We start from the raw sequence: 26,134 nt of genomic DNA, 5'->3' as shown, positions 1-26,134 counted from the left end.
CGCTTGGAAATTGTTGAAATTGGAAGTGAAGTAAAACACAATTGGTATATTTTCATTTTAATTTCGTTTTATTTGTGTTTTTCGGTTTTTTGTTTATTGTTAAAGAATCTTATCAATTCATTTGTAATGTATTTTACAGACGAAGCTTGTTTGCCGACTTCTTTAGGCATGCTTGTGTTTGTGTTTAGTAAACAATTAAGGTGTTTAATTTACATCTGTTGAACCAAGGTATACTTATGACTAAAACCATTATGCTTAGACTTACAATTCAAATTCGCGCTTACAAAGAATCTAGGTGTAGAGTACAAATTATTACGAGTAGGTATTTCCAACCAAATAAGTTATAAATAATTTCGTTTTCCCTTTATGCTAGAACTATCAAAAACTATTACGAAAATTACGAACTATTGTCCATATTTATGTTCTATAGATAACTAACAAAAGGTTTAATATAGGTCTTGTTTCTATTGTACAGCGCTAAAAAAATTAACAACATACTTTTCATAAAATCGGCTTAGTTAAATATTTTACACTTACGCGATGATTACATTATAAACGTTGCATATGCATATTTACAAAAATAAATGTTCGATTAAAACTAAAAAGCGCTTCGCCAAAGACCACCTGCATGATTTGCCTGTTAGAATTAAAATTGCATATGTACACGGTTATATATACTATTGCCCCTCAAAAGAGATTGGTAAACACTTTTACAACTTATGTTTTTTACAACATGTTTTGTCCAGTTTGTGATCCGTAACAAAGACTATCTGAATCAATAATAGATCATTTTTCACAGGGTCCATAAATGAGTTTCTTTCTATTTTCGTTTCCAATATTTTGTTTTGTGTGTGCGTATTGGAAGTAAACAAATTAGGTATATTTTTCACTGTGAAGATTGAAAAATGCTGCAACAAGGAACATATCGAAAACGGTTACGAAATTTTAATCTGGCAAATTTCACCGGATTAAATTACGCAACAAACAAAATTTTGTGGCACATTCGTCGGTGAGCATTGATCTGAATAAAATCTTGATCTAAGTCTAATGACAAGCTATTTATCAAACAAATTAATGTTACAATTAATTTGTGAATATTTTACTTTAGGCGAAATTCGAAAGATTCAAATAATTAAGCCTATATACGAAAATGGCTACGGACACTTTCTGTTGCTGCCACTATTTACACTTTTAACGCGATCCATTAGCATAATTTCAATCAATTAACCCTCGCTTTGTACTCTTTTTAACTTACTTAACTAACTTGCTTAATAAGACAAGTAGTTTTTATTTTCATCCTTTTGGTTGCTCATGTTTGGGTTTTAAAAATATTATGTACAGTTTTGTTAGTCCCGGATTTTGTTTTCGCTTGGTCTCTCTAACAATTACATTTTGTATTATTTGCCAAGTTCTGTTCTAGGTAATGTGTTTTAAATATTGCTTGCATGTTTTTTTAAGTCTGGCTAAACTGTTTTCTCTTTTTTGGGTAAATATTGTAGTTAAGTGTGATTAATATATACTTTTTATTTCTACGATTATAAGTAATTCAAATTTAAACGAAAGTGACACAAAAATATATATTATGTAGGGATGGACCTTCCGCACATCTACTTTCGGCTCCTCTGCAATGGCGAAAACGGAACTTTTTCAGGATTGATTGAACTTAATAACTAAAAATACATATTCAATTAGTAAATAAGCCAAGAGTGGTTTCTAACATTTTTACAACTTCAAATTTGGCTGCCTAATCTGTATTCGTATTCTATGTGCTATGTAAGTTTATGCTTATATCGCGCTACATAGGCTCTATTTATAGGTGTCTAGCATATACATGTGCATATATATATATCGTAGGTTCCTTGTTTATAAGTTAGGTTAAGCGGTTTGATTGCTGTGACATAAACGATACTATAAAGTAACTAAGTAATTTAGTTAATCATTCATAATTCGTTTTCAGTTTCCCCAAACTCTCTTGCTATGCAAAGTGTGTGTTTGTCTCCCAATATACAATCATTGATAGCATTTGGTTGCATGTCGTCCGTCTCCTGATTTCAATTCACATTACATAAAGGTATGCAGCTCATACTATATGCGCGTTGTAATTGTTGTTATAATTTGGCTTTGTAAAATCAAAGAACGGGTTGGTTGTTTTAATAGTTTGGTACCGGTAAGCTATTATCAAATACATAAATTTGAATCAATCTGCTATAAAGCGGCCTTCGTTGGAAGCTGTATTACTTTTTTGTGGTCAGCAGTTTGTTTAGTTTACTATGGATTGAAAGGCATTCAATTAGGATTTACAGCTTGAAGGTTTTCTCAATATCCACATACCTAATCAGACGGCATCGCGCCTGCTTGATGCCGTGGTAACTTTCTCCAAGGCACCTCCAGCGGCGCCTGTGCCCAATCGCTCGATGACCCGCGAGTCACAGGATATGGTCCGCTGCAAGCAACGCGATCGTTCGCTCATCTTCTCCTGCTGCTGCTCGAGTAGTGTGGGTGCAGCATTGAAGTGGCCACCTGCAGACGGTAGTTGGTTAGAATTGCTAGCCCAAATATATAATGGTCAATTATAATTCACTTACCCTTTGGCTTATCATCAAACATGTGCAGCTTTTGAGCCGTACTAAGTATGCTATTCACCGTACTTAAGGTGGTGGCCGATGGATCTACTATCGCATTCTTGGATTGCAATCTTCCACCAGCGACGCCCAACGCTTGCTGCAAATGATTACCGCTGCTGCTTCCGCCCTTGTTGCTGATGCTGCCTTTATTGTTGTTCAGATTGTGGTGAGCGTTTTGCTGCGGATGGTGCGCACTGATCGAGTTGCGCCGCTCCCGAATCGCCGCCTGAAAGCGTTCCGGCGACTGAAGTGAGCACTTGTTAATGGTCTGTGGCTTGGCAAAGGGGCGATCCTTATTGCAGCCCGGTGGTGTAGTTGGAGTGGTAGGAGTTGTGGGTGTTGTCGGCGTGGTTGGCGCCGTGTCTACAGATGGACGATGGCGCATCCGATACTCGCTGATGGAGAGCTTACGTTTCGGCATGGGAGTGGGGTCTGGAACCGTGAGCATGGGATTCAGTCGCGGATCATGGCTGGCGGTCCGTGTATACAGTTTCAATGGTGTGGTGGCCGGAGGTGGCATTTCAAGGGAGGAAGGCGCAACTTTGGCAGGAGTTATGGCGCTACTGAGAGGCGTTACTGCTGCAATTCCAATGGGCTTGACTGCCGATAGTGCTGTTGTTTTAGTTTTGGTAGACTCCAGATATTCGGCCAGACTGGGCATGGTGTTAGTGACCGGAAGGGGGCTGCTAGTTGGCGTCGAAGGGTCCTGCAACTTGCCGTAGATTGTGTTGTAGAAGGGAAGCGATGCTACCTTGGCCGAGCAATTGTTAACTAATGGTTGGGTTACAAGGATCGGTGACGGTGTGGGCTGGGTTATCAAAACTGGGATTGGGGCAGCCTTGGGCGTCGGCACGGGCGTTGGACCCAATACAGATACTGGAGCGGGTGCCGAAATGGGAATCGAGTTAGCTAGGACTGGTGTCGGAAGAGCAGGCTTCTGTATGTGATTAGTCTTTTGCTTGTTGTCCTTCTCTTTGTCCTTTTCTCGCTCCTTCTCCTTGCCCTTTTGCTTATCATGCTTTTGCTTTTCTCGATCCTTTTTCTTGCTCTTCTTTTTCTCCTTCTTTTCCTTCTTCAAAGCAGCCGCAATTAGAGCCTGTTGCTGCCGGCTACCACACATGGACTCTCGCCTTCGGCTAATAGCATTCAGTTTTCCGCTAGCAATAGCAGCCGCCAGACTCATAGCACCGCCACTGGGTGGAGTCGCCTCCTGGTGGTTATTCTCCTTACGATGCTGCTGCTGTTGAACGGCAGTGGCCACGCTAACCACTGTGGGGGCGGCTAGAGGCAGGCCAAGTCCCTTACTGCTGTTCAATAGGATGCTACTGCTCAGGATCTGACTGTTAGGCTTCGTGAGTTCCTGCTCGAAGTTGGTCTGGCGCTTCTTAGTTGAGGGTGGAGTTCCATGCAACGGCGATGGCGTGACCACCGGCGTCGGAGTGACTGGTGTGATACACATAGACATGGTGCGGCGCCTCATTTGCTGCTGCTGCTGCTGTTGCTGATCCACGTTGTTGTACGCTGTGTGCTTGGTCTTTCCATTTGCAGTAGCAACTGGCAAACTAGGTGGAATTAGGACCGGCGCTATCGAGGACTTGCTGTCTGGCTTCGATGGCTGAGTTGTCTTTTTCTTGGCGTCAACAATTTGCGAAGTGGAATTAACATTAACTGCTGCCTTTTGCTTCTCCTTCTCCTTCGACTTTTTCTTCTCCTTTTTCGATTTCTTTAGCTGCTTCTCCTTGTCGCGCTTTTCATCCTTATCCTTGGATGATTTTTTCGACTCTGTGCCACTACCGCCACTGCTGCTATTGCTCTTCTGGCTGGGGGAGACGGAGGTCAAAGCTGCGGTTGCCTTTTTGTTTCTAGACTGCAAATAGGAAATGTTGGCTGCATGGAACGACAGCAAGCGTTCCTGTATATCGTGTTCGGTGAGATTTTTGGTACTAGAAGGAGCAGTTGCTGTTGTAAGTGGCGCCGCAGCAGTGTTCGTTACCGCCGATGTAGTTGCATTTGATGCAGCTGGTATCGGAGGAGCCGAAACTGCAGGCACTGTTACCACTGGCGCTGGAATTACTGACTCCAGCTTTGACTTTTTCTTTTGCGGTTCATCCTCCAGCTTGAGTGGTGGTCGAGTCTTGACTGCCACTTTGCTCACGTCGAGCAGAGTTGTCGCAGCGATTGCTGCTGCAGTAGTTGTTGCAGTTACAGTCGCTGTCGTGCGCAGCAGAGACTCGCCCGGCTTGGGTTCCACCTTTGTTGGCTCCTTTTTAGACACTATGTCTTGACTTGGCTCCACTTTGGGCTCCGCTTTCGCTACCGTATTTTCAAGCTTTGGTTCCACCGGGACGGGCTTAACTTTAGGCTGTTCGTGTTCCTGCCGTTCTTGCAGCAGTTTGATTTCCTTCTCACGCTGCTCTTCTTCTTCGCGCTTTACCTTGACCATTTCCTCGAACTTATCGCATGCCTGGCTCTCCTCTCGTTCCACATCGATCTTCACATCATCGGCCGCAGCACTTGTGTCCTCCGGCTCGATCTTAACCAGATTATCCTCTGCCACTATTTGATGAGTACCCGGACTGGGTGAACGCAGGATGTCTACGTCGTCATCTTGCTCTTGATGGTGGTTTTCTATTTCCACCTTGAATTCAGTCATTGCGACATTCTCTTCTGCTTCATCCTTTGGCTCCCCTATTACGTCGATATGCGTCTCATCAGCCTCCACGTTCGTTCCATTGCTAACGACCACCAGGCGCCTCTTCTTTAGCGGAGTACTAAATCCGTTCGCCAGCGGAGATACAGTTGGTACCGGCTGTGGAGAGGGAGTGGCAGTTAGCGACTGATTTTGTGTCTGCTGAAGCTCATCGACTGGTGTGGTCTCTTCGCTGATGGCTTGTCGCAACCAGCGCTTCTTCACTGACGAATTGTTTTGTAGTGGTAGGTGCAGTTGTTCCCGAGCTGGAACAGCTGTTGTGGACTCTGCCTGATGTATAAACTGCTCTACCTTCAGCAAAGCCGGCGCTGGCAAGGATTCGCCTTGCGGTTGGCGTTGAAGCTGCTCACGTTCGCCGTTGATTTCACTCATAGCCGCCTGCACGAGGCTGTCCAAGCCGGATGCATGCTGCTGTTCTGCCTGCTGGAACCAACTGGACATAAGCGACTTTTTGGTCTTGGCCCCACCGGGCGGGTACTTGAATTCGGCTAAGGAAGGCGACGCTGAAGCCGGTGCCGGTTGCTGCTGCAGTGGTCCCATAGCGGCCTCAATTAGCAGACAGGCACTACTCACAGAGGCTGGAGTTGCTGGCAGGGAATGTGATTGGGAGGATGGCGACTTGAATGGCTGATTCGGTGAGGAGTTGTTGTGGGCCAAGGCCAGAAGAAGACCTGCCGCCTGATCCTCGGATCCGCCGTGATGCGACTGAGGATGCTGACCTTGATCCTCCGACTCTGAGTTGGTCAATGCATGAGACTCCCCATCCGACTCCACCACGATACTCTTCCGTCGTTTGTTATTGCTGCCACCACCCGAGCCCAAGCCATTCGTGTTGTTATTCAAGCTGCGACTAACCTTACGCTTCTTCTTATTTCGACGTTGGGCAGCTGCTGCTGCGGAGTTAGTACTCGTCGGCGTCTCTACATCATCGCTGATGGAGTTCGAGCTATTACGCTTGTTGGGCGAAGCGGGCGAGTTGCTCGCCTGCCTCTTGCCACTGCTGCTCTGGCGTGTGTCCTTCTTTCCGCGAGCTTCTTGTTTCTCCATTTTTTCAATCGCTCGCAGAATGGCCTCCAGCTTGCGATCTTCGCGCGACTGCTTCGGCTTATCCTTGGCCGGCGTTCGTGTTGTGGGAGTGGTTGTGGCACTTGGCGATACATCATCCTCTTTGGATTCCGATGACGAAGGAGTTGCTGCTGGAGCCGAAGCTGCCGAAACCGGTGTCAATGGCTGCTGCTGTTGTTGTTGTTGCTGCTGGGGATGCTTGGCAGGGGTTTTCTTCCCGCCCACCACCGAAGATTGAGCACTGACCGTAATGTTATTGTTGGTTATCACTGGCGCCACACTTTTAACGGGTGAATTCAATTTGGTGGGCGTTGTTGCTGGAATCGCCTGTGCTCTCGTTGAAAATACTATCTGCGGCTGGTGCTGTACGGGCTGAGGTTTTTGCTGACGCTGTGGCGACTGCGGGTAGTTGGGCTGCTGAGATTGTTGTTGTTGCAGTTGATTGGATTGCTGTTGTACTGCTTGCTGGTTATGTGGTTGTTGGTGCGTGTGTTGCTGTTGCTGTTGCGGTTGCGATTGCTGCTGCACCGCTGCCACTTTGATTGGCGACACTATATGCGAAGTGGGGGTGGCATGCAGTGTTTGCAACGCACTCACTGCCATTCTAGCCTCATCCGCCATTTGCTGCTGCTGTTGTTGCTGCTGTTGTTGCTGCTGTTGCTTCTGCTGTTGCTGCAGGAAGTGTTGCTGCTGTTGCGCACCGACCACATGTTGCTGTTGTGCCACAAGCGCTTGCGGCTTTGGCGATTGCTGTTGTTGCTGTTGCTGCGGTTGTCGAACAAAATAGGTGGCCATGGGCTGCTGCGCAGCAGCTGCTGCTGCTATAACAGCCAAGGGCTCCTGACTCTGCTGCGATTGCTGCAGCAACGAAGATTGCTGCGGCTGCGGCAATACCACGTGGGCTTGTTGTTGTGCTGGTTTTGGCAATTGGGGTGAAAGCATAGGCGTGAGCATCGGCGTGGGCAACGCAGCAAGGATCTGTTGCTGATGTTGTTGCGTTGGACTGCGCTGCAAAAGCGACAATTGTTGCTGCGGTATCTGTTGCGGATGCTGCTGTAAGGTCGGCGACTGCATCTGGGTGGGTGTCGGTGAGGGAATGGACACCGACGGCGAAGAGGACGAAGTGCAGATACCAGAATCGTGTAGCACACTGGACATGGACACCGAGCAAGAGTTGTTGCTGCTGCTACTGCTTCCGCCGCTGTTGTTGCAGTGCACTCCTGGAACTGGCGCTGTCAGGGATGTCGCTGTCACAGACGTTTTAAAGCCCAAATTCAATTGTCCAAGTTGCGGACTGTTTAGGCCCATTTGACTGCTCTCGCCGCTCGAGGATGTGGAACGATTTCGGGAATTTGGCAACACAGTCGCTCCTGCCGCCACCGTTGCTCCGACGCCCAATCCCATGGTTAACTGTATGGCTGCTGCACTGTTAGCAGCAGCTGCCGCAGCCGCTGCTGCTGCCGCCTTGTTCCGGTGACTGCTCCTGGGCTGCGTGGGTGGAGCTTGAAGCTGTTGCTGCACGGCCAGTGGTAGGGCGAAGAGACAATCACTTCCCATGTCGCATGCGCAACGGGTACTTGTTGGCTGGATGACGGCAGCGTGTGACTTCTTCTGCTCCACCGCCGTCAAGTCGTGTGGCTCGTGGCGGATCGTGATCTCCGTCTGGGCACGTATGTGTGTTAATGCCACTATATACAAATGCAGCGTTCCCTTCTCGAAGTAGTGCTGCAACTCGGCATTCGGTCGGCAAGATCGTCGCACGAATCGTGCATCGTTGCCATAGGTCCGCGTATCCACACACACCTCAGGACCCTTTAGGTAGGATGGTGGTTGCTGCGCAACTTGTGGCACACTTCCGTCCGGCCGAAGGGTCTGCATGGGCGCCTCCACACCGGGCAGTTGGTAAAAGAATACAAACTGTCCCGGAGTCTTGTGCGCCTTGAAGCTGTTGAGGTAATTGCTCGGCGGCGGTGTGTTCATGTTGACGGTGGGATTCTGGGTACGGAACTGGGTGGTCAGCATATACTTGCCGCGTAGCTCGTGGATGGGGGCATGGGGCGACAAGTCAACGCTGCTTATTAGCACCTTGGCGCCAGCATACGGAATAAGCTGTGCCCTCTGCTCAAGCTGCTCTGCGCTGCCCGCCGTGGAGAGTTGCTGTTGAATTTGCCTCAACGCCTTATTCTCCGTGTTTTGTATGCTCTGCAATAGGCTGGGCTGCTTCTGGATGGCGTGCAGGCGGGCGCGAAGTTCTGGCGAATAGTGGTTGGTCACCGCATACTCGTAGTTCTCGATCCACTGGCGCAGATTGGCGGCATGCTTCTCGGCGGCTGTTAAAGCGGGGCTGTTTCCCCCACCACTTGATCCATCTCCGCCAGATTTGCTCTTTCGTTTGCTGCTCTTCTTGCTGGACTTACCGCTAGTGCCAGTAGGAGTACCGCTTCCGCTGGCGTTCTTCTCTCCGCCCATACCAACACCGCTCTTTTTAGCTTTCTTTAAGGTAGAGTTACTTCCCGAATTCTCTTTGGTTTTCTTCGACTTCTTCGACATGCCGGTGCCCGTGGCAAATCCTCCATTAAGTCCAGATGCGAGTCTGTGCTGTAGTTCCTCTGACATGGGCAAACCGCTGCCGAGTCCACCGCTGAGCGTTGTTCCTGCTGCCACGGCTGCAGCACCATTAGCCGCTTGAGTGGCCACCAGCAGCATGTGCTCCTTGCGCTTTTGACGCTGCAGTGCTCGTGCTCTCGCCTTATCCACGGCACGTGGCTGGCAAAGTTCACACATGTACTCCTCCGGGATGTTTTGGCGGTCGATCCCCATGCAGTCCACATGTTGCCATGCCCTGCAAAATAGAAATCAGGTTTATCATGCACCGTTCATTTTAACAAAATCAACATTTTAAACAATCCGATTGCCTTCAAGTTCCGACAATGATACTTACGAGCACTTATCGCAGCATATCATATACCCATCGTCGTGGGTTAGTTCGCATATGCAGCGTGTTACGGAGTCGTCTTCGGCCTCAGCTTCTGGTGCTGTTTCAGTCTCCTCTCCAGGATCAATATCTGTGCTGGCTAATCCCATCCGGGAACTACTGCTAATAGCAGAGTGGGCATCATCGTCAGCTTGGGGGCGAGCAACTGAGTAAACACAGTTTATAAGGTTAATATGAATAGCAAACAAGCGATTGCATAGAGCTTAGTGCAAAATGCAAAGAATTTCACTAAAATTTAATTTTAATTTACTTACTTTGCTGACCAAAGTAGCTGCAATATCCGCCTACCGCTGTAGGCGTTCCCTGGCTACCAGACACCGTGACACCAATACCGCCTAGGGACCACTGCTGCGGCTGCTGGACCTGCTGTACTGCTCCAGGAATCGTTGCATCACCAGCCGCTTGCTGAGGCTGTTGCTGCTGTTGTTGTGAGGCGTACGTGTGATCCTGCATGATGGCATGCAGCTGCTGCAGACGTAAATCCTGCGTCAGCACTGGAACCGGGCGCACCTCTTCTATGTACAGCTCCTCATCGTTGGCATTCAGTTGATTGGGGCCCAAGGGATGCACTTGTTGTTGTGGCTGCGCCGGCGGTTGGGACGAACCCTTGACCAGAGCTGGCGAAGACGGTGGTGCTGCCTCCGCGTGGACTGGAACGTTCACTGGTGTCAGGTGAAGTGGGGTAGCTGGCGTTGGAGTGGTCGTGGCGAATCCGCTTCCACTGTTACTCCGCGGGCCTGCGAGATTGCTCATACTGGTGCTTTGGGCCAGGTTATTGCTGCTGCCAACTATGTTATTCACGCTGCAATTAAAGAATTGGAATTAGGAATTGATCTTTTTTGAAAATATGACAATTTAAAATCCGCCATTGACGAGGCTATTTTTACTGAAATAAAACTACTAACTAGTTGGCCGATAGTTGTAAATACAAACTTTGACACTAGACAATCTAACTATCGATGTTTTATACCAAATTGACAATCGATCATTTAAAACATCGGCTCACTTGACAAACTAATCGATTTAAAACTGTTTACATTTAAAAGCCTGATGTAATAATTATTAATGATTTAATTTTATTTTTCTCTAAATCACTAACACTTACCCGTGCTTATTGTAATACTCGATGACCGTTGGGGCCTTTCGCCCGCCACCAATCACATCGTGCTGCAGTTGCTGGTGATGCTGCTTCCGCTCCAGAGACACCGCCCTGCTGCTGGGCGCACTCACAGACTGGCGGCGAGCTGCGGTTGCCGACGACATGTAGGAGGATATGGCCGCACTGCCACTGGCAAAGCCATGCGATGAGATGCTCACCGACGGCGTTGTGGACACTGTAACGGGCGGCGTCCCAGTGACCGTGATGAACGAAGCGGAGGAGACCGGCTTTGCGCCGGCTGCCTGATAGTGGGCAAGCAGCATATTGCCGGATGCATTTCCACCCGGACTACTAGCGGCTGCTCCGTTGCTGGTGCTGTTGCTGTAGATGATTTGGGTGGGTGGTGGCATGTTGCCGCTGCCAGTGGCGGGAACCTGATGGAATCTTTGCTGCTGCTGGCTAAACGACTTCTGGGCCATGCTCTGCAGGATGCGGGCAGACAGTTCGTCGGTCATCTGAGTTCCATTGACGATCATAACATCATCGGTTATCAGAGAGGAGTTGGCTACAGCGTGCTGCTCATTGTCGCTACTCCCGCTGCTGTTGTAGTGGGTGCGCTTCGTTGCCTGCTGCTGTTGGGGGTGCTGCTGGATAACGGTGCCATGTGAGTTGACAAACTTAATAGTTCCTCCTCCGGCGGCCTGAGTCTGCTGCAGAAGATATCCTCCTCCGGCGACATTCGACGACGCTTTGTGCTGCAGTTGCGTTCCTTGCGGCAGGCTGATCTGCTGTTGCACATACTTGCTATTCAGTTTTGTTACCTTCGCGGGAGTCGACGTGGTGACCATTGACTGTTTGGCGTAGGTAGTCTGCTGCTGCTGTTGGGGCAAAGCAGCAATGGACAGGGCAGTCGTCTGTTTCACAAACTTTGCCTTGGCCCCCGCCTTGTAGGTTTGCTGCTGTTGCTGCTGCGTGATAAAGGTTTTTAGCTGCTGAGCCTGTAGTTGCTGCTGCTGTTTTTGTTGCTGCTGTTGTTGCTGTTGCTGCTGCGACATATTGCTAACACTCTTGACCGTGATCTTTTGATTGGCCTTTTTGAGCAGAGCAGCATTGCCACCTATCGTTGTCGCCGTGGCATTCACATACTTTGGTTGCGCCGGCTGCACCATTATCTGCGACGGTGATGCCGGGACGTACGACTGGAGACGGGTTGCCACTCTGGAGCCCAAAGTCACTTTCTGCAGGGTAGCATGCGGATGTTGTTGCTGCTGCTGATGTTGGGCCTTAAATGCGCTGATGCTGCCAAACTTCTGGGGCTGCTGCTGCGTCTTACCCGGCGACGCACTCACATACGGCAGACTCTTGGCTCCCAGGTAGTTGAGCTGCTGCTGCTGCTGCTGACCTGCTGCTCCTTGGACTGGTGCCTGCTTGGAGAGCACAGTGAGATTACTAAGCAACAGTTTGGAGTTGTGCGGTGGCGCCGCAGCTGATGCGTCAATGATGACATTGCTGGTGCTACCGTCCGTGGTCACAATCTTGTAGATTTGGGGATTAATTAGCTCCTGACCGGAGCTTCCCGAAGAGGCCGCCGTTGCACCTAAAGCTCCGGTTCCGGCTGCTGTACGCACCGCGTACTTTTGCGACTGATTGATCGACTGAGACTGGCTGGCGCTAAGGATCTGGCGCGTACTTATCGACATGCGACGTTGCATGATGCGCAGTTGCGCCTGTGTGGACAGGCTGCTGCCATCAATGACGATATGTGGGGGTGGCGGCTGGGGACCACTGGCTACTCCGACGCGATTTATGCTGCTGGTGCTGCCGCCGCCACTGCTGCTGACAGCAGGCTCCACGAAGACCGCGTCGTGACTGGACATGGGCATGGTGGTGGTGCTGCGGCAGATTGGTCCGCTAACTAAAATTAGACGTGTGTTTACAGGGAAGGAGCCTTGGTTCGGCTTGAGAGTTCACTCTTTTGGTAGAGTATGGTTTCGGTCTCGGTTTAGTTTCTATTTCACAACACTACTTCACAGTTAAAACCGTCATGTTGCTGCCGGTTCTGCTGATGCAGATTCTGCTCCTGCTGTCGCTGGGCCTTTGTTGACGTGCCCCCAAAACATTGGGGGCTCAATGCATAACCTCTGGCTCTGGCACGGATGACGGAAGCTGAAACTCCCAGTGGTAATAACTGTAGGCGATGGTGCGCGCTCGATTTGCATAGACGGTGTCCAACTCTGTGCCACATCACATTGTTAGCCATCACAATCATAACGCTGGGAGAGATGCGGCAACTTCCTCTGCGTGCTCCCCGGCTTCTTTTGCGTCCTTCGTTTGACTCCCTGTATACGGAGCCTTATCCTAAAGCTGATCCTATCTCGCAAAAATAATCGTCCCGCCCAATTGATACTGCGTTGTTGTCCGTCGTTGTATGTTGGATATTGAATACTTTGGATACGGTCTTTCCATAAACGATATTTCGTTGTATCTGAAATGAGCAAACAAAACTATTAAATTTAGGCCATACAGAAATATTAACAATAAAAAGTACCGATTTAAACAATTAATTTTTAGCCGTTTGTAAAATATTGTTAGAAAAGAACTAAAGCGTAAAATTGAAACAAGGGTACATATCTTCGGATGTAAAGTTCAGATTTTATTTTCTAGTGTAACACGGGTACATCGCCTTTATCGATAAAAGTTTAGGAAGGCGCTCATCTCTATTATCCAGGAGTAGCATTGCCAACTGCAAATCGGATTTGAGTTATGTAACAAAATAAAAAGCACAGCCAACGGGCGCCAAAAATGCGCATGCGCACTTCAAACATCAATATCCGCGTTTATTCTACGTATGTATTTTCGTCTACGCTTTCGGAATGTGCTTCGTGGTGGCTGCTGCACTTGCTGTAAACTTGAACGCAGCTTCACGGAGCGGAAAAGTGGAAAAGCAGCGAAACAGCAAAGCTGATACGGTGCGAAAGGTGCGCCAAAGCAAAAGCAACAAAGGGATTGTGCATTGTTTACACTTGTGTGCGTGTGCCTGAATACGTGGATGTGTAGGTGTAGTTGTGACCCCCCTGGCCAATAAAAAAAAAGCACCAACAACGTTTAGCACTTGTGCATTTGGCTTTTGTAGAAACAAGTTTTCCTATTTTGCTTTGTTCATCCGCATCGCTAATGGCTAATGCATTTATCCAACGCAATATGCGTCCCAAATCAATTATTAAACATTTGACTATTCTACAAATTTGCTAACTTGATGAACATTGTAAAGGTTAATTTATTTTATGTTCTTATAATGGTATCTATCAAGTTTATCAAATGACTTCTTAATAACTTGAAGACCTGCCATTTTCTATCATTGGAATCCATTTAGTAAACGTTTTTAAACGCTTACACCTCAAAAACCAGCCGTCTCTAAAAGATGTCAACATTTGCCAGGTACTGCCACTGTTCTCTAATTCTCTAATTTAATGCGCATTCCGGGCGTTTGCACCGTCTTTCGCATTGCAAACCAGAGAGCCAAAGCAAAAAAGCAAAGCAGAGCGAAAAGTGAATGCACTAATTTCGCCTTGGCATCCGGCGCGGCATTCATCGCTAGTAGTTTTTTTTTTTCTTTCTTGTTTTGCTGTTGTCGTTGCTTTTGTCGCTGGCTTTTTAGTTTCTTGTCTCTATTACACATTACACAGGCCACTTGCACTTGGGTATATCTGCCATATCCCACCTGCGTGTGTGTGCTACTGCTTGTGCGATTGTGCTAGCAGCCAATTTGCGCCTATTGTAGATACAGTTTCTAATTGAAACAGAGAATGGGGAGCAGCGCAATTGATTCCCCAATTGAATAGTAAATCTGGGAAAGAAAATGCTTATGTAACCATTGGATTACTGCCTATAGATTGTGGGATACCAGATACAACTATGTAAGGCCACCAGGTTAATCGATATATGCATTTCATTTCCGTTTCATGCTTTGTTTCATATTTCTCAATGGGCCACTAAAGATAACGCCACACATAGAGCGGTTGGGTCTGTCGTAAATTTTGATTTGGGTTACAAATACATACACTAGCATCGATGCTACATCTCAACATTTAGAAAGAATCTTACAACGCTCTTAGTTAAAAATACACACGAAAGAGAGAGGGGCGATGGAGAATTTGGTTCTCTCATCGTCGGAAAGAAGGTGAACTACACTCACACACACGCACGTGTGCGAGACCAACCCTACCCCAACCCCAACAAATACTACAACAACAACATCCGCAAGTAAAATGCGCGCCATAAACAAATTACACACAAGCTTACAAAATAAGCCCCATTCGCGCGCATTATCGGTTCGTGGGTGTGAGCAAGACAGCAGCAGATCCCCGTAAATCGTGCCTGCAAATGCACGTTGAAAACTTATCGCGCGCACACAAACACATGAAAAGTGGCCACGGTGCTTTCGTACATGGGCGGATCCAATGGGTATCATTTGGGATATATGCGCCAAAATCTAATTCGTTATATTAACAAAATACTACCAAAAGAATTACGTTTTGTTTGCTGTTTTCTCTGAGTTCAGAGAGCTCCCCCGCAAACATGATTTTTAATACGCCACTGCTTTCGTGACGTTTTTGTTGGGGTTTTCTTTTTGTTGCTATGGCTTTTGTTGCATCGCTAGATGAAGTAGAACAAATACAAAGCTTATCGAGGCTCGCAGACGCACACATTCAAACGAGTGTGTCGAAAAGAGAAAGACTCCTATTGTGATCTTCGAAATAAAAATGAACCTGCTATTAAAAATAGTAATGCTGCTCATATTAGTTTGTTGACCAATGGACTACGTGACTGCACAATATCAGGGGCATTGCTTTGGCTGTACTTTCATTGAAACAATCGCCAAGCGTAAAATGGGCTTTACTTTTTGCACACCAGCTACATAGTGACAACTATTTAATTGCGTCTTATTTTAATTCATTTGCTCGCTATTTCTGGTCCACCTAATTCGGTCAATTACCAATCAAGAATTGTGGATGCATGGGATTTTATTATGGATATTACAGCATAAAAAAAAATCTGTGGGGTTGTAAGGTGATTTTAGGGGGTTGTAGCGGTTTGGTTTCGTGCCGCGACAACCCTTGGAATTATCGAATGCTTAGCTTTCGTGAATTAACATTTTGACTATGGTCTTGTCTGCGCTGCGCAGAAAATAACGAAAACCGAGCGCAGGCAAAAAGTTGTCTATCAACTTTTGCTTTCATTTTGTGGCGAAAATTCGCGCGTACAAAGCACAAGGCATAAATAACAATTGCAAAAATCACGTATGCGCGAAGAGCAGAATAGGAACGTTCGAGCAATGCCTGTAAGCGAGAGCGAGACCACCATAGCTCTTCCTCACACACACACACACTAAGCTATGTTAACTGCGGCCAACTTCACGGCGTACAGGCGTGTAAACGCTGGAGCACGCAATAAAAAGTTTGACGAAAACAAGACGAAAGAAAAGAAAATAAAAACTATATAGCTCTGTGCTAACATTCTGGATAATGGGAACAACATGGCGTCGTCGATATTGCTCCACGAATACTCATCAACTTTAATTTCACTTTGCAGTCGATTTGTTATTAAGTTCTTCCGACTAGCTGATGCGCATGTCAAAATATTAGTAAAGACAACAAAAACACTGCACGGCATACACATTGCAATCCAAATGCGGCGGGGTGTGACAAATCGAAATATGATTTTAATACTGATTTAGATAATCTCCTTAGAAACTCGAGCAAAACAAACTAAAAACAACTTGAAGTTTAACAAAACAATTGCTTTGGGTTGGCAACTCTGTGCGAGGGGCATTATTACGCACATCTACCATCACGTTGCACAAAACGGAATCGAAAGCAAAACAAATGAACAAACGAAAAGCTGTGCGAGCGAGCACGCTATACAGACGGCCAGTGGAAAAAAGAATATGCAATCAAATATGGCGACACACAGTATGCAAAAAAAAATTGAGGCATCAACAAATGGAATATTTATTTAACTGGCTCGAATCAAAATAAAATCTGAATTTCAAGTAGATGTGATCCAATTGATATGTATAACCCAATCGACTGTATTTTTTCCGATTCAAAGTAACTTGCCGATTTGGGCGCGCACTCACATACACACACTCACTAGTCTTACTCACCGTTTACTCTGTTATTTTGAATTTTCACTTCATTTTGCACAACTTAGTTTAATTTAACGACAAGCTAAGTGGTTTATTTTTTATTTTGAAACTTTATATTTCAATTTTATAAATACAAATTAAATTTGTATACACTTTAACACTGGTTCTTTTTTGTTCTGTTGCACATTGTTGATTTGCAGCATTTAAGTGATGGCGCGACGCTGTTTCGAACGTTTACTACCTGCACAAATTAAAATGTTTCTACTTTGATTAATCAATTATTTTATTATTAATACCGTATGGCACAAGCAGAAGACAAAACGCGCAGGAAAACACATAAACTGGGGTTGCTTAAGACGTGTGTAAGAGCGAGACGACCAGTCGGTTCGACCAGACCGTATAGCTAGTGTGACCGTTCTAGCCTATGGACAAGACATGCCAACTGACTATTATCGCCTATTTTATTTTGTTCGCCTGCCCTGCTTCTTCTTCTTGGTTTTTGTGTTGCGCTGTTTCCCTGTTTAGCCTATTACTACTGCGCCTGGCCATTCCGAAATGCTGTACGTAGATATTTCGATTCGCCTCTTCGCCTATTCGTTGATACCCACACAAACGTATATCTGTGCATGCCTTTCTACGTAGGTATGTGTAAAATCTATACACACGGATGTTGGCGCACATATACACAAAAAGTAAAATAGTTATGTTATTAACTATTTACCCACAAGCTATTTACATTTTAGGCACTTATTAATCCGATTTGCAAAAATACAAGGAATAGATATAGAAACGATGACAAAGTGGAAAAGCAAACTACACGTAAATGACAATTAGTTGAAATCAACTTATTTGACACCTTACTGCCGAAGACTATGAAATTAATTCAGAATCGAACCACACAGCCAAGTAAACTATACTTTTTTGTAGAATTAGTTATACCTCTCCTACACTCACACAAATAATATATATCTATGTATATATAGACCGCGGATAGTACACGTTTAGCGTCGTCTCGCTCCCACCTACGCTCCGCACGTATTTTGCCTCTCACAATGTGTGTGTTTTCCTCTTTTCCAACACGCTAATAAGAAATCGTAATTTTTAAAAGTGCTTTTACAGCCAAACTAACACGTTTCACAGGGGAATTTCATAGTTCTGCGATTGCCGCGCTCGCATACTACGCTCCCAGTTGTTTTCACAAATTTTTTGTTGACGTATCGAGCACAATTTCCACACGTTTTGCTCACAACTTTCCGCTTCTAAAAAATTAGAGACTGACCAACCGAAGACGGTCACACTACAGCGGAGCGATAGATCGTTATCGCTCGACCAGGGATCCCATACGATGAGCCTTGCCGATGTATATCGATTGAAATAGCAAGACCGTTTTTCGTTTAAGCTTTTCCAATTTTTGGACCTTTATATATGGTAAGTTATTCAAATGATTTAAAAAAGTCAACTGCTTTGCATTTAAATAATTGTTAAGCCTGAAAAATGAAAACTATCATGCCTACAATTTAATTAAAGTTTTGGTATTTTATGCAAATTAAAAGAGAGCCACACTGCTGTAAATATATTTTTTATTTTACATTTATTTACTTTGCTTTAATTGTTGACCCTGATCCCAGTTGTTAATGCAAATGTTCATATTTTAATTTACCCAAAAGGTGAAGTGTGCCATGGAGACTAATGTGAATCCCCTGGCCGTAATCCTGGTTTACTTCGATAGCAAGGGGGATCGGTTACTGTACAGGTATCCCTACCAGACTCTCGGCCAAACGGAGGTGGCCAACGACGAGCAGCGGAAGTCCAGGTTCTACTGATAATTCAAAGGGTTCTCAGCTAGACTAAACCGATTTATTCAATCACAGAAAGCGCAATCCCTATGCCGTGGCCAATACGGACGATCTGCTGCAGACACCCACCCACTTGGGAGCTGCCAAGAGCCAAGGACAACTGCAGGGATTCGCTGACGAGGTCCTTTCCGCTCTGTTTGCTGTTAAACCACAGCTATGCAACCAAAAGTTTGAACTCAAACTGAACGACGTACGCTTTGTCAGTCATCCCACGCTAATACCGCACAAGGAGCAGAGAAGCGGACCAATGGCCAAGCAACAGATGCTCATCAATATTGTTTTTGCGCTGCATGCACAGGCCAGCTACTCGATTGTTAAGTGCTACCACGAACTGAGCAAGCGCCTTGGACTGGCGCTGAAGTTCGAGGAGCAGCGCAGTGGCTATCTCACCGAGCAGACGGCCCAAATGGCCCGCACGCACGACGAACAGCAGCAACAGCCGCTGGAACGCACACTAGAGTTGATTGCAGAGCGCTGTAGCTTGGCGCAGGCGTTGCGCTCCATCTTCCACGATCTGTGCACCACTGGACTGCTGAGTACCTCGCTGAATCACAACCTAACGCTGTGCTTCTGCCTGCCCGCTAAGGCACACCAGCTCCATAAGAAGGGCAGCATGGTGGATCCAGAGACCATAGATCGGTGTCTTCGTGCTCTGAAGCCCTATCATGGCATGCTGCTGCTGGTGGACTTTGCCGAATTGTTGGACTGTGTTCCACCGACTGGGGCACGCATGCTATGGCAGCTAGTCGACGTCTACGACCCACTGATCAGTCTGCAGAGCATGTCCTCCAATGCAGACTTGAGTATCGAGCATGTTTATAAGCTCGTCTCGCATTTGGTCTACTGGGCTAAGGCTACTATTATTTATCCACTCTGCGAGACAAATGTCTATGTGATCGCGCCGGATGCACCATTGCACACGAAGTCCCACCTGGTGGAGAAGTTCTCGGCTCGTTTCGCCGGTATGTCGCTGTTTGAGGTGATTTCCGATTTCTCATTGCCCACTTCGATTGGGCACTTAACCACGCCCCTGCAGCAGCCGGCGCGACAGGGTATCCTCGCACAAATGGTGATTTGGATGCTGCAGCATCATCTGCTCATGCAGCTGCACACGTACGTTCAGTTTATGCCCAGCGAGGATGAATTCGGAGATTCGGCCTCCTGCAGCAACCATCTAAGGGATGCCATTAGCGATGAAGAAGGTGACCAAGAACCAGATGCGGACGAGTTGCATGGCTCCATGCTTAGCATGTCCAGTCATCCGTTGCCAGTGCCAGCGGTATTGGTGGGCGGACATCGTCGAGAGGTGTCCGAGGATCATTCCTCACTGGCCTCGGACAACATCGCCGTGCAGCCATCATCCAGCCACAAGTCCAATTTCAGCATCACCGCCTCGATGAGCACGGACAATTGCGACAGCCTCGATTCCATGGAGGATGAGCAGAAGTTGAAGGAGCTCCTACAGGTTTTCAGCGATGCGGATCGAGCCGCCATCCGTCGAATTCCCGCCTCTGCCAACGTGGATGATCTCTCACTGCTTGTGAAGCTGTATCAGATGGGTTACTTTAAGAGCGAGCACCATCTGGAGGAGATCATGTACTTCGAGAACCTGCGCCGTTCGCAACTGCTGCAATTGCTGGATAAATTCAGGGATGTGCTTATCATCTACGAAACGGAAGATCCTGCAATTGCATCCATGTACAATACCAAGTAGAATCTGGGACGAATTTGCATTCCAAGATCTTAATGTTGAATGTTTTTGTTTAGTTATTGAATATAATCTATAGAATATGTATGCATCTAAGTTTGTAAAGTTTGCGAAGCACATCAATTTACGCTCGTAGACTACATATATTGTTATTTATTTGTACAAGCAAGTTCTTAAGTTCAATTCAATTATTGTCAAACTATTGTTTTTGCGTGATTTCATACAACAAACTCATATTCAAAACAGCGTTATATTTTAAACTTCGCGCCAATTGTACAGCTTTAAGGTATATCGATAAGTGGGGAATATTCTGATGCTCTAAGAGCAAGATTAAAATAAAATATTTAAAAAATATGTAAAACCCATTTTTAGCTTAAAAAAAACATCTTTAAATCATAAATCAAAGCTGATAAATTAATAAAATGCAAAGCACAGCTGATTATTTGGTATTTTTTCGGTATATTCCAGTGATTGGTATTTTATTTTCAAGTTGCATTTTGTTGATATTGCTTATTTTTGATCCTGCCTACGAAGCTCTAGAAATCGGCCATGATGGACATTTCGAAAATGTGCCGCGTTTGCAGGGACGAATCCGACTGCCTGTTGGATATATTTACAGAGCCATGTGCCTCCAATCGGGTCCAGGAGCCGGAGCCGGTCTTGGCAACAATGCTGAGGGAATGCAGCGGATGCAGCGTGGACAAGGAGGACGGAATGCCACAGTTCATCTGCGTGGAGTGTGCGGAGGCCGTAAGAAATGCCTATCGGCTAAGACGGCAATGCCGAAAGAGCCATCAGTACTTTGACCAGCTGCGGCTGATGATGAAGGAGCTGGACGATATAGAGTATTGCCTGAATATAAAGGATAGCATTGAGCCACAGATGCCGGTCTCGGTAATTAAAGGTGGTGCAACGTCGGATACATCCGAACCTCATGGCCGGGAACCTCTTTTAGTTGAGCTTGTACAGGTTAAGTACATGTCTCCAGAGCCGCAGCCAATGCCTTCTCCTCTTCCAGACAACAATGAGCATGAGCTCGCGCAAAGTGATGCTCCAATAAAGACGCCAGACAATAAGTCCAAGAGGAGGGCGAGATCCTACTCGGATAATGACTCATGGAGCCCGGATAGTGACCTTGACCACGAAGATGATGATAAAACCTGGAACGCCTCAATACGGGGCAAACCGAAAAGGGGTCGCGGACCATATCGGTGCAAGCTCTGCAAACAGTCGTTCATCCAAAAACAAAACCTAGTTATTCACATGCGCGTACATACTGGCGAGCGACCCTACAAGTGCTCCCTATGTCCGCGATCCTTTGCCCAGAAGGGCAACCTGCAGAGCCACACACGCTGTCACACCGGCGAGCGTCCCTTCGGTTGTCCGAACTGCCCCAAGCGCTTCCGGCAATTCGGTCAACTGCAAGTCCACACCCGGACTCATACTGGTGAACAGCCCTTCAAATGTTCCATTTGCCAGCAAAGGTTCAAGCAACTAAACGGCCTACAGAGACATATGACAACACACACGGGAGAGAAGACACGGACGAGCAGCCAAGAAACAAAAAGAAATAAGCTTAAGTAGTTGAGAGTTGAGTTGAGTAGTTTAAGAGATTTGTTAAAGATAATTTCCTATCTTTAATGTCCATATAATCCTTCTTGTTTTCTTGTCGACAAAGCTAGTATTGGCAACCAAAGTGAGAAAGCTGCTTAAAAACTATTCTGAATCGATCCGCTTATCATTTATTTATATGAGAACATGCAATAGTTTTTAAAACTACACTCCATATGTACTTTCATCATTAGTCCCTAACTTGTTTCTACTTAAAAAATATATGGAACTTATTTTTAAAATGATTATACAAGATGATTAATAACTATTGTAGTTGGCTATATTTTGCCAAGCGCTTAACGGTGGGCTGAGATCGGTAGGGCTATTTAAGAGTTTTTCGTTTTGTCCTCGTGGATACTTTGGTGTGGGTGCGACTGTGTAGGGTCAAATGGGCCTTGCCGGTGAAACTTTTCGGGCAGTCGGCGCATTTGAAGGACCGCTTCTTTTCCACCTCGTTGTTATTCTCCTTCTTCAGCTGCTTATCGTCCCCGTCCCCGTCCTCCTCCTCCTCGTTTTCGCTCTTGATGGGATCCGCGAAATCCCAATCCTCGGCCTCCAGGAGATCGCATGTCTCCTTGTCGCTTTGCTCCCTCTTCACGCGCGCTACGTATTCCATGGTCCTTGTGTAGCGCCTCTTGAATCTCAAGGCCTCACGCAGTTTTATCAGGCACGGCTCGCAAATCTTCAGCGGAAAGCCGTCCCCGGTATCCACTGGATATGCGCTGCAGATATTCAGCAACTCAGCCGGCGTGGGCTCCGGCTCCTTGGTTCTCTGTAGATCGGCGCTCAGCCTGTCCCCCCAGCTCTTGTTGTCGTAGATGTCTAGCAGGTCATCCGACTCGTCCATGCACACTCGGCACATCTTCGCCAATTCATTCATGTCTTCGGGGTTTCCTTCGATTCTAAGCAAATACTATTCAAAAAGAATAACTAAACTGCATCGGATGACCATCAAGTGACAGCAGAAAAATACCAATTGGCGCAATTCCAGGGATGCAACATCTCTGCCAATAAATATGCATTAAAATTTTAGACTTATTTTTTGTGTTAGAAAATTACTTTATAAATATATATTATATACAAATGAACAATTAATATAAAATTAAAAGTAGTGTAGCAGTAAAAATTGTAAAATCAGTTGAAAGTATTCGTCATGGTAAATTTGTAATTTATTGTAATTGAAAAACTAAATAAAATAGAATCCTTTAACTTGCAAATTTTTTTAATAAAAAATTATAATGTTTTCTTATTTTAAGTAAAGCTTATTAGAACTAATTATATGTAGACTTTATAGAATAGTTTTCATAATTACACGATTAAAATTTTTAAAAATGTAGCGAGTTTTTACTGTAGAAATTATTTCCACTACTAATGGCAAAGACCCCGATTCGCATAAAACTGTTGCAACTTGCGCAAAGTTCAACTGGTAAATGGTCATTGTCTTCCAGGCTTATCGGACTTAAGAAACACCATAGACTGCGCAGATAATGGCCCAAGCTAAACTTAGCTCCATCTCCGGCCAGGCGGAGCAGTGATAAGATTCAAAAGACTTGGATTACAAAAGAGTTCATGAAATGTATTGCATATTTAGCGCCCTGGGGGCGTGGAAATAAAAAGAGTACACAAAATAAGAAATATGTAGGTGGGAGCGGGACGATCTACATCTCCACATAAGTGGGCATGGTCATGACACCGCAATTGTTCTTCTTGGCCGACATCAGGATGTAGCCATCGTTGCCCCAGTAGGTGGACCACGAGTTCTTCACCAGCCAGTAGTCCTCTCCGTTGATGGAGCCATAGCCCACGGCCAAGACAGCATGATCCAGTCCATCTACATCGTTCTTGCACGTTGGCTCATAGTAAACTCCGTGCGAGTAGAAGCTAAATGTCTTGGGAGAAGCATCAATGGCCACCGACAGAGGCCCGTGCTTGAGCAGAGCCAGCTTGAAGGCATTTGGATCGTTGGAGGTCACATTGACGAATCCCTTAATGGGTGCCACCAGCGTCACGTTGTTGACGTGACAGTAGCCATCCTGGCCCAGATAGGGACCGTACTCCTCCTCCGTGGGCACTCCGCCGGACTGCAGCATCCACTGGTAAACGCGGAAATCCTCGCCGCCATCGCAGCCATTGTTGCCATAGGCCCACGAGCAGTCAATCAGCGCCTGCTGGGAGAGCCGGACCAGATTGCCGCCGTTCTTCAGGAAGAAGGCGCCCTCCAGGTGGCCAATGGTGCCAAATGACCAGCACGATCCGCACACAGATTGATCTAAGGGTAGTTTACGTTTTAAGCAATTAATTATTATCAAAGTCATCTAAGTAAGAACTTATGGAATGAAAGAACCCACCTTTCACCGGAGTGACAGCGCCGTACAGCCGCCAGTCGTACTGGTCGGGAATCTCGTCCTTGTACTTGGGCACATCATAGGGGAACGGCTTGCCGGTGTTGTAGATGCCCGATGATTTGTATCCGCGACGTGCTTTCAACTCCTCTTCGGTCTTGTCGGCCAAGTGATTGACGGCCAGCGTGTAGGTGAGTTTGGCCCGGTTCTTGGAGTGGATGTAGCGGAGGTTCTGACGGAAGATGTTCTTGCGATGCTCGTGCTCCGTGTCGCTGTGATAAGCAACTCCATGCTTGCGCTTGAAGTGATGGAAGGCCTTGTCCACATGCTCATCGGTTCCGGATATGAACTCCTGCATGGGATTGAAGGTGGCATAGTGACCGGTGCCGGGTCCGGGGAATCCGACGCACTGCAGGCTGTCATCGATCTCGAACACCTCGTTGGGAATATCATCGTGCTCGTAGCTGTCATAGTCCAAGTAGTAATGGTCGTAGTGGGATCCTAGCAGGGTATTATAGCCCCTCATCTCGTAGCGCACAGGAATGGGCATTCTGCTAGAGGGATAATGCGGCGACTTCTTGTACCGCACCCACAGCGTATAGATGTTCTTCTTTTGGCCAATGGTCGACTCCAGGCGGAACTTGTCGCACGTGTAGCCCAAAAAGGACTCGGTGCCCACCAGGCTGAAGGGTTTCGCATCGGGCAGGATGCTCTGAATATCGATAGTCTGGTTGGCGGTTCCATTCACTTGGAGACAGGTTAGCTTGTTGTTCTCCGTCTTGGTGGTAATCGGTGCCAGCTTCAGCAGGGTTCCGTACTGACCCTCGCCAGCCAGCTGGTACGTCTTCACCATTCCGCCGTAGTAATCGATGCGGGATCGCTTCGTATTCTTGTCATACCAGGCGTAAAAGGGTTCCGCAATCTCGGCGTACGGAATGTACAGGGTTCCTTTGACTATGTAGTTTGGATCCCATTTCGGCGGATTCGTGGCATTAGCTATTGTCGTTGGCGAAAGTGGGGAGAGATTCAGATGAAAAGAAAATGAGCGGGAATTTGGCAATATCAAACGGTAAAGGGCAGCCATCGAGGCTCAAGCTCACGCCATTGCTTATAAACTTTGTATATACATATATATGTACATATACACAGCTGCGGTCAAAATAGCAGTACATGCCCACTGGACGGAATATAATTCTAACCATTTAAAAATCAAATTACATTTATTTGATCTAATTTGTATGTTAAATAAAAATGTAATTTTTTCACTTTGGCAAAAACACTGATAAGGTAAAGTTTCAATTCTAAAACGATGACCTCGATTGTTTTAATATATGCATGTGTGCATTAGTTTAAAGCGCACACAAACGCAGAAACAATTATTCTTTGTTTGGCTAAACACTTCAGCATTCTAACGCCTATAACTCACCCGAGAAAGCCAAGCCTGCGAGCAGGGCTAAAGCTAAAAACACTTGCATTCTAGAGAATTCACCAGAGAATTGTCTGGAATATTAATTAATCCCGACTCTACTAAACTACCTATCTTTTCGAAGAATTAAACTGTTCTGCCGGCTCAATAGTCCGACTGCTTTAACAACAACTTTCTATGGGTGAGGAGATAACGCCGCCGTGAAAAACATTGGTATTCATCGGTTGAAGAGCTTTCAAGTTTGTAATAAGAGCTTATCAACGGTTTTTGGTTTTTTATGGTAGTATTTTATTCTACAAGTTATTCGCAATTCTATGTAACCCGTTAGCATTTTTTTTTAAATTTAAGATCATTTCTTTATTAGGAATTGACTTCTTAAAAACTTAAATCTCATTTCTGTTAACTTACTCAAGAATTGCTTCTTTATTTTAATAAAATATCATATGCCTCGATTTTGTAGCTTAAGAGGTATAGTTTGATTTTGCAATTTTATTTTAAATATCGATAGAAATTACATTTTGTATTGCGTGCACAGGGTGCACATGGTTAT

The 26,134-nt window shown here is 46.1% G+C and overlaps 5 protein-coding genes across 6 annotated transcripts; 2 read left to right on the top strand and 3 right to left on the bottom strand.

Moving 5' to 3' along the window:
- Positions 1-47: 47 nt before the first annotated feature.
- LOC6605629 lies at positions 48-17,912 on the bottom strand. The gene is made up of 8 exons (XM_002030411.2): positions 17,771-17,912; positions 16,660-16,882; positions 10,500-12,978; positions 9,649-10,196; positions 9,341-9,539; positions 2,586-9,241; positions 2,332-2,520; positions 48-2,268 (listed from the first exon to the last, which is right to left on the bottom strand). Exons 3-7 carry the CDS (start codon positions 12,374-12,376, stop codon positions 2,336-2,338), a joined length of 9,465 nt encoding a protein of 3,154 aa, XP_002030447.2. The 5' UTR covers positions 12,377-12,978; positions 16,660-16,882; positions 17,771-17,912; the 3' UTR covers positions 48-2,268; positions 2,332-2,335.
- Positions 17,913-17,926: 14 nt separating this feature from the next.
- Positions 17,927-20,559, top strand: LOC6605628 (GATOR complex protein NPRL3). 2 transcript variants are annotated; one of them, XM_032719609.1, is made up of 3 exons: positions 17,927-18,069; positions 18,309-18,454; positions 18,513-20,559. In XM_032719609.1, exons 1-3 carry the CDS (start codon positions 18,067-18,069, stop codon positions 20,209-20,211), a joined length of 1,848 nt encoding a protein of 615 aa, XP_032575500.1. In that variant the 5' UTR covers positions 17,927-18,066; the 3' UTR covers positions 20,212-20,559. The 2 variants fall into 2 exon arrangements, with proteins under 2 accessions (XP_032575500.1, XP_002030446.1); XM_002030410.2 differs by lacking the exon at positions 17,927-18,069 and adding an exon at positions 18,192-18,208.
- A 129-nt stretch (positions 20,560-20,688) lies between these two features.
- LOC6605627 (zinc finger protein 677) lies at positions 20,689-21,841 on the top strand. Its single transcript, XM_002030409.2, has one exon. The coding sequence runs from the start codon at positions 20,755-20,757 to the stop codon at positions 21,787-21,789; it is 1,035 nt and encodes a 344-aa protein (XP_002030445.2). The 5' UTR covers positions 20,689-20,754; the 3' UTR covers positions 21,790-21,841.
- Positions 21,842-21,922: 81 nt separating this feature from the next.
- On the bottom strand, positions 21,923-22,768 carry LOC6605626. The gene is given in 1 exon segment (XM_002030408.2): positions 21,923-22,768. A coding segment is annotated over 1 exon segment (630 nt). The 3' UTR covers positions 21,923-22,138.
- Positions 22,769-23,371: 603 nt separating this feature from the next.
- LOC6605625 (digestive cysteine proteinase 1) lies at positions 23,372-25,752 on the bottom strand. Its single transcript, XM_002030407.2, has 3 exons — positions 25,585-25,752; positions 24,165-25,154; positions 23,372-24,085 (listed from the first exon to the last, which is right to left on the bottom strand). Exons 1-3 carry the CDS (start codon positions 25,631-25,633, stop codon positions 23,475-23,477), a joined length of 1,650 nt encoding a protein of 549 aa, XP_002030443.1. The 5' UTR covers positions 25,634-25,752; the 3' UTR covers positions 23,372-23,474.
- Positions 25,753-26,134: the final 382 nt, after the last annotated feature.

Source organism: Drosophila sechellia, chromosome 3L, assembly GCF_004382195.2.
Source record: "Drosophila sechellia strain sech25 chromosome 3L, ASM438219v1, whole genome shotgun sequence".
In the NCBI taxonomy this organism is placed as follows: Eukaryota; Metazoa; Arthropoda; class Insecta; order Diptera; family Drosophilidae; genus Drosophila; species Drosophila sechellia.
Note: the sequence above shows the minus strand (reverse complement) of the source record. Positions and strands in the feature narration are given on the sequence as shown.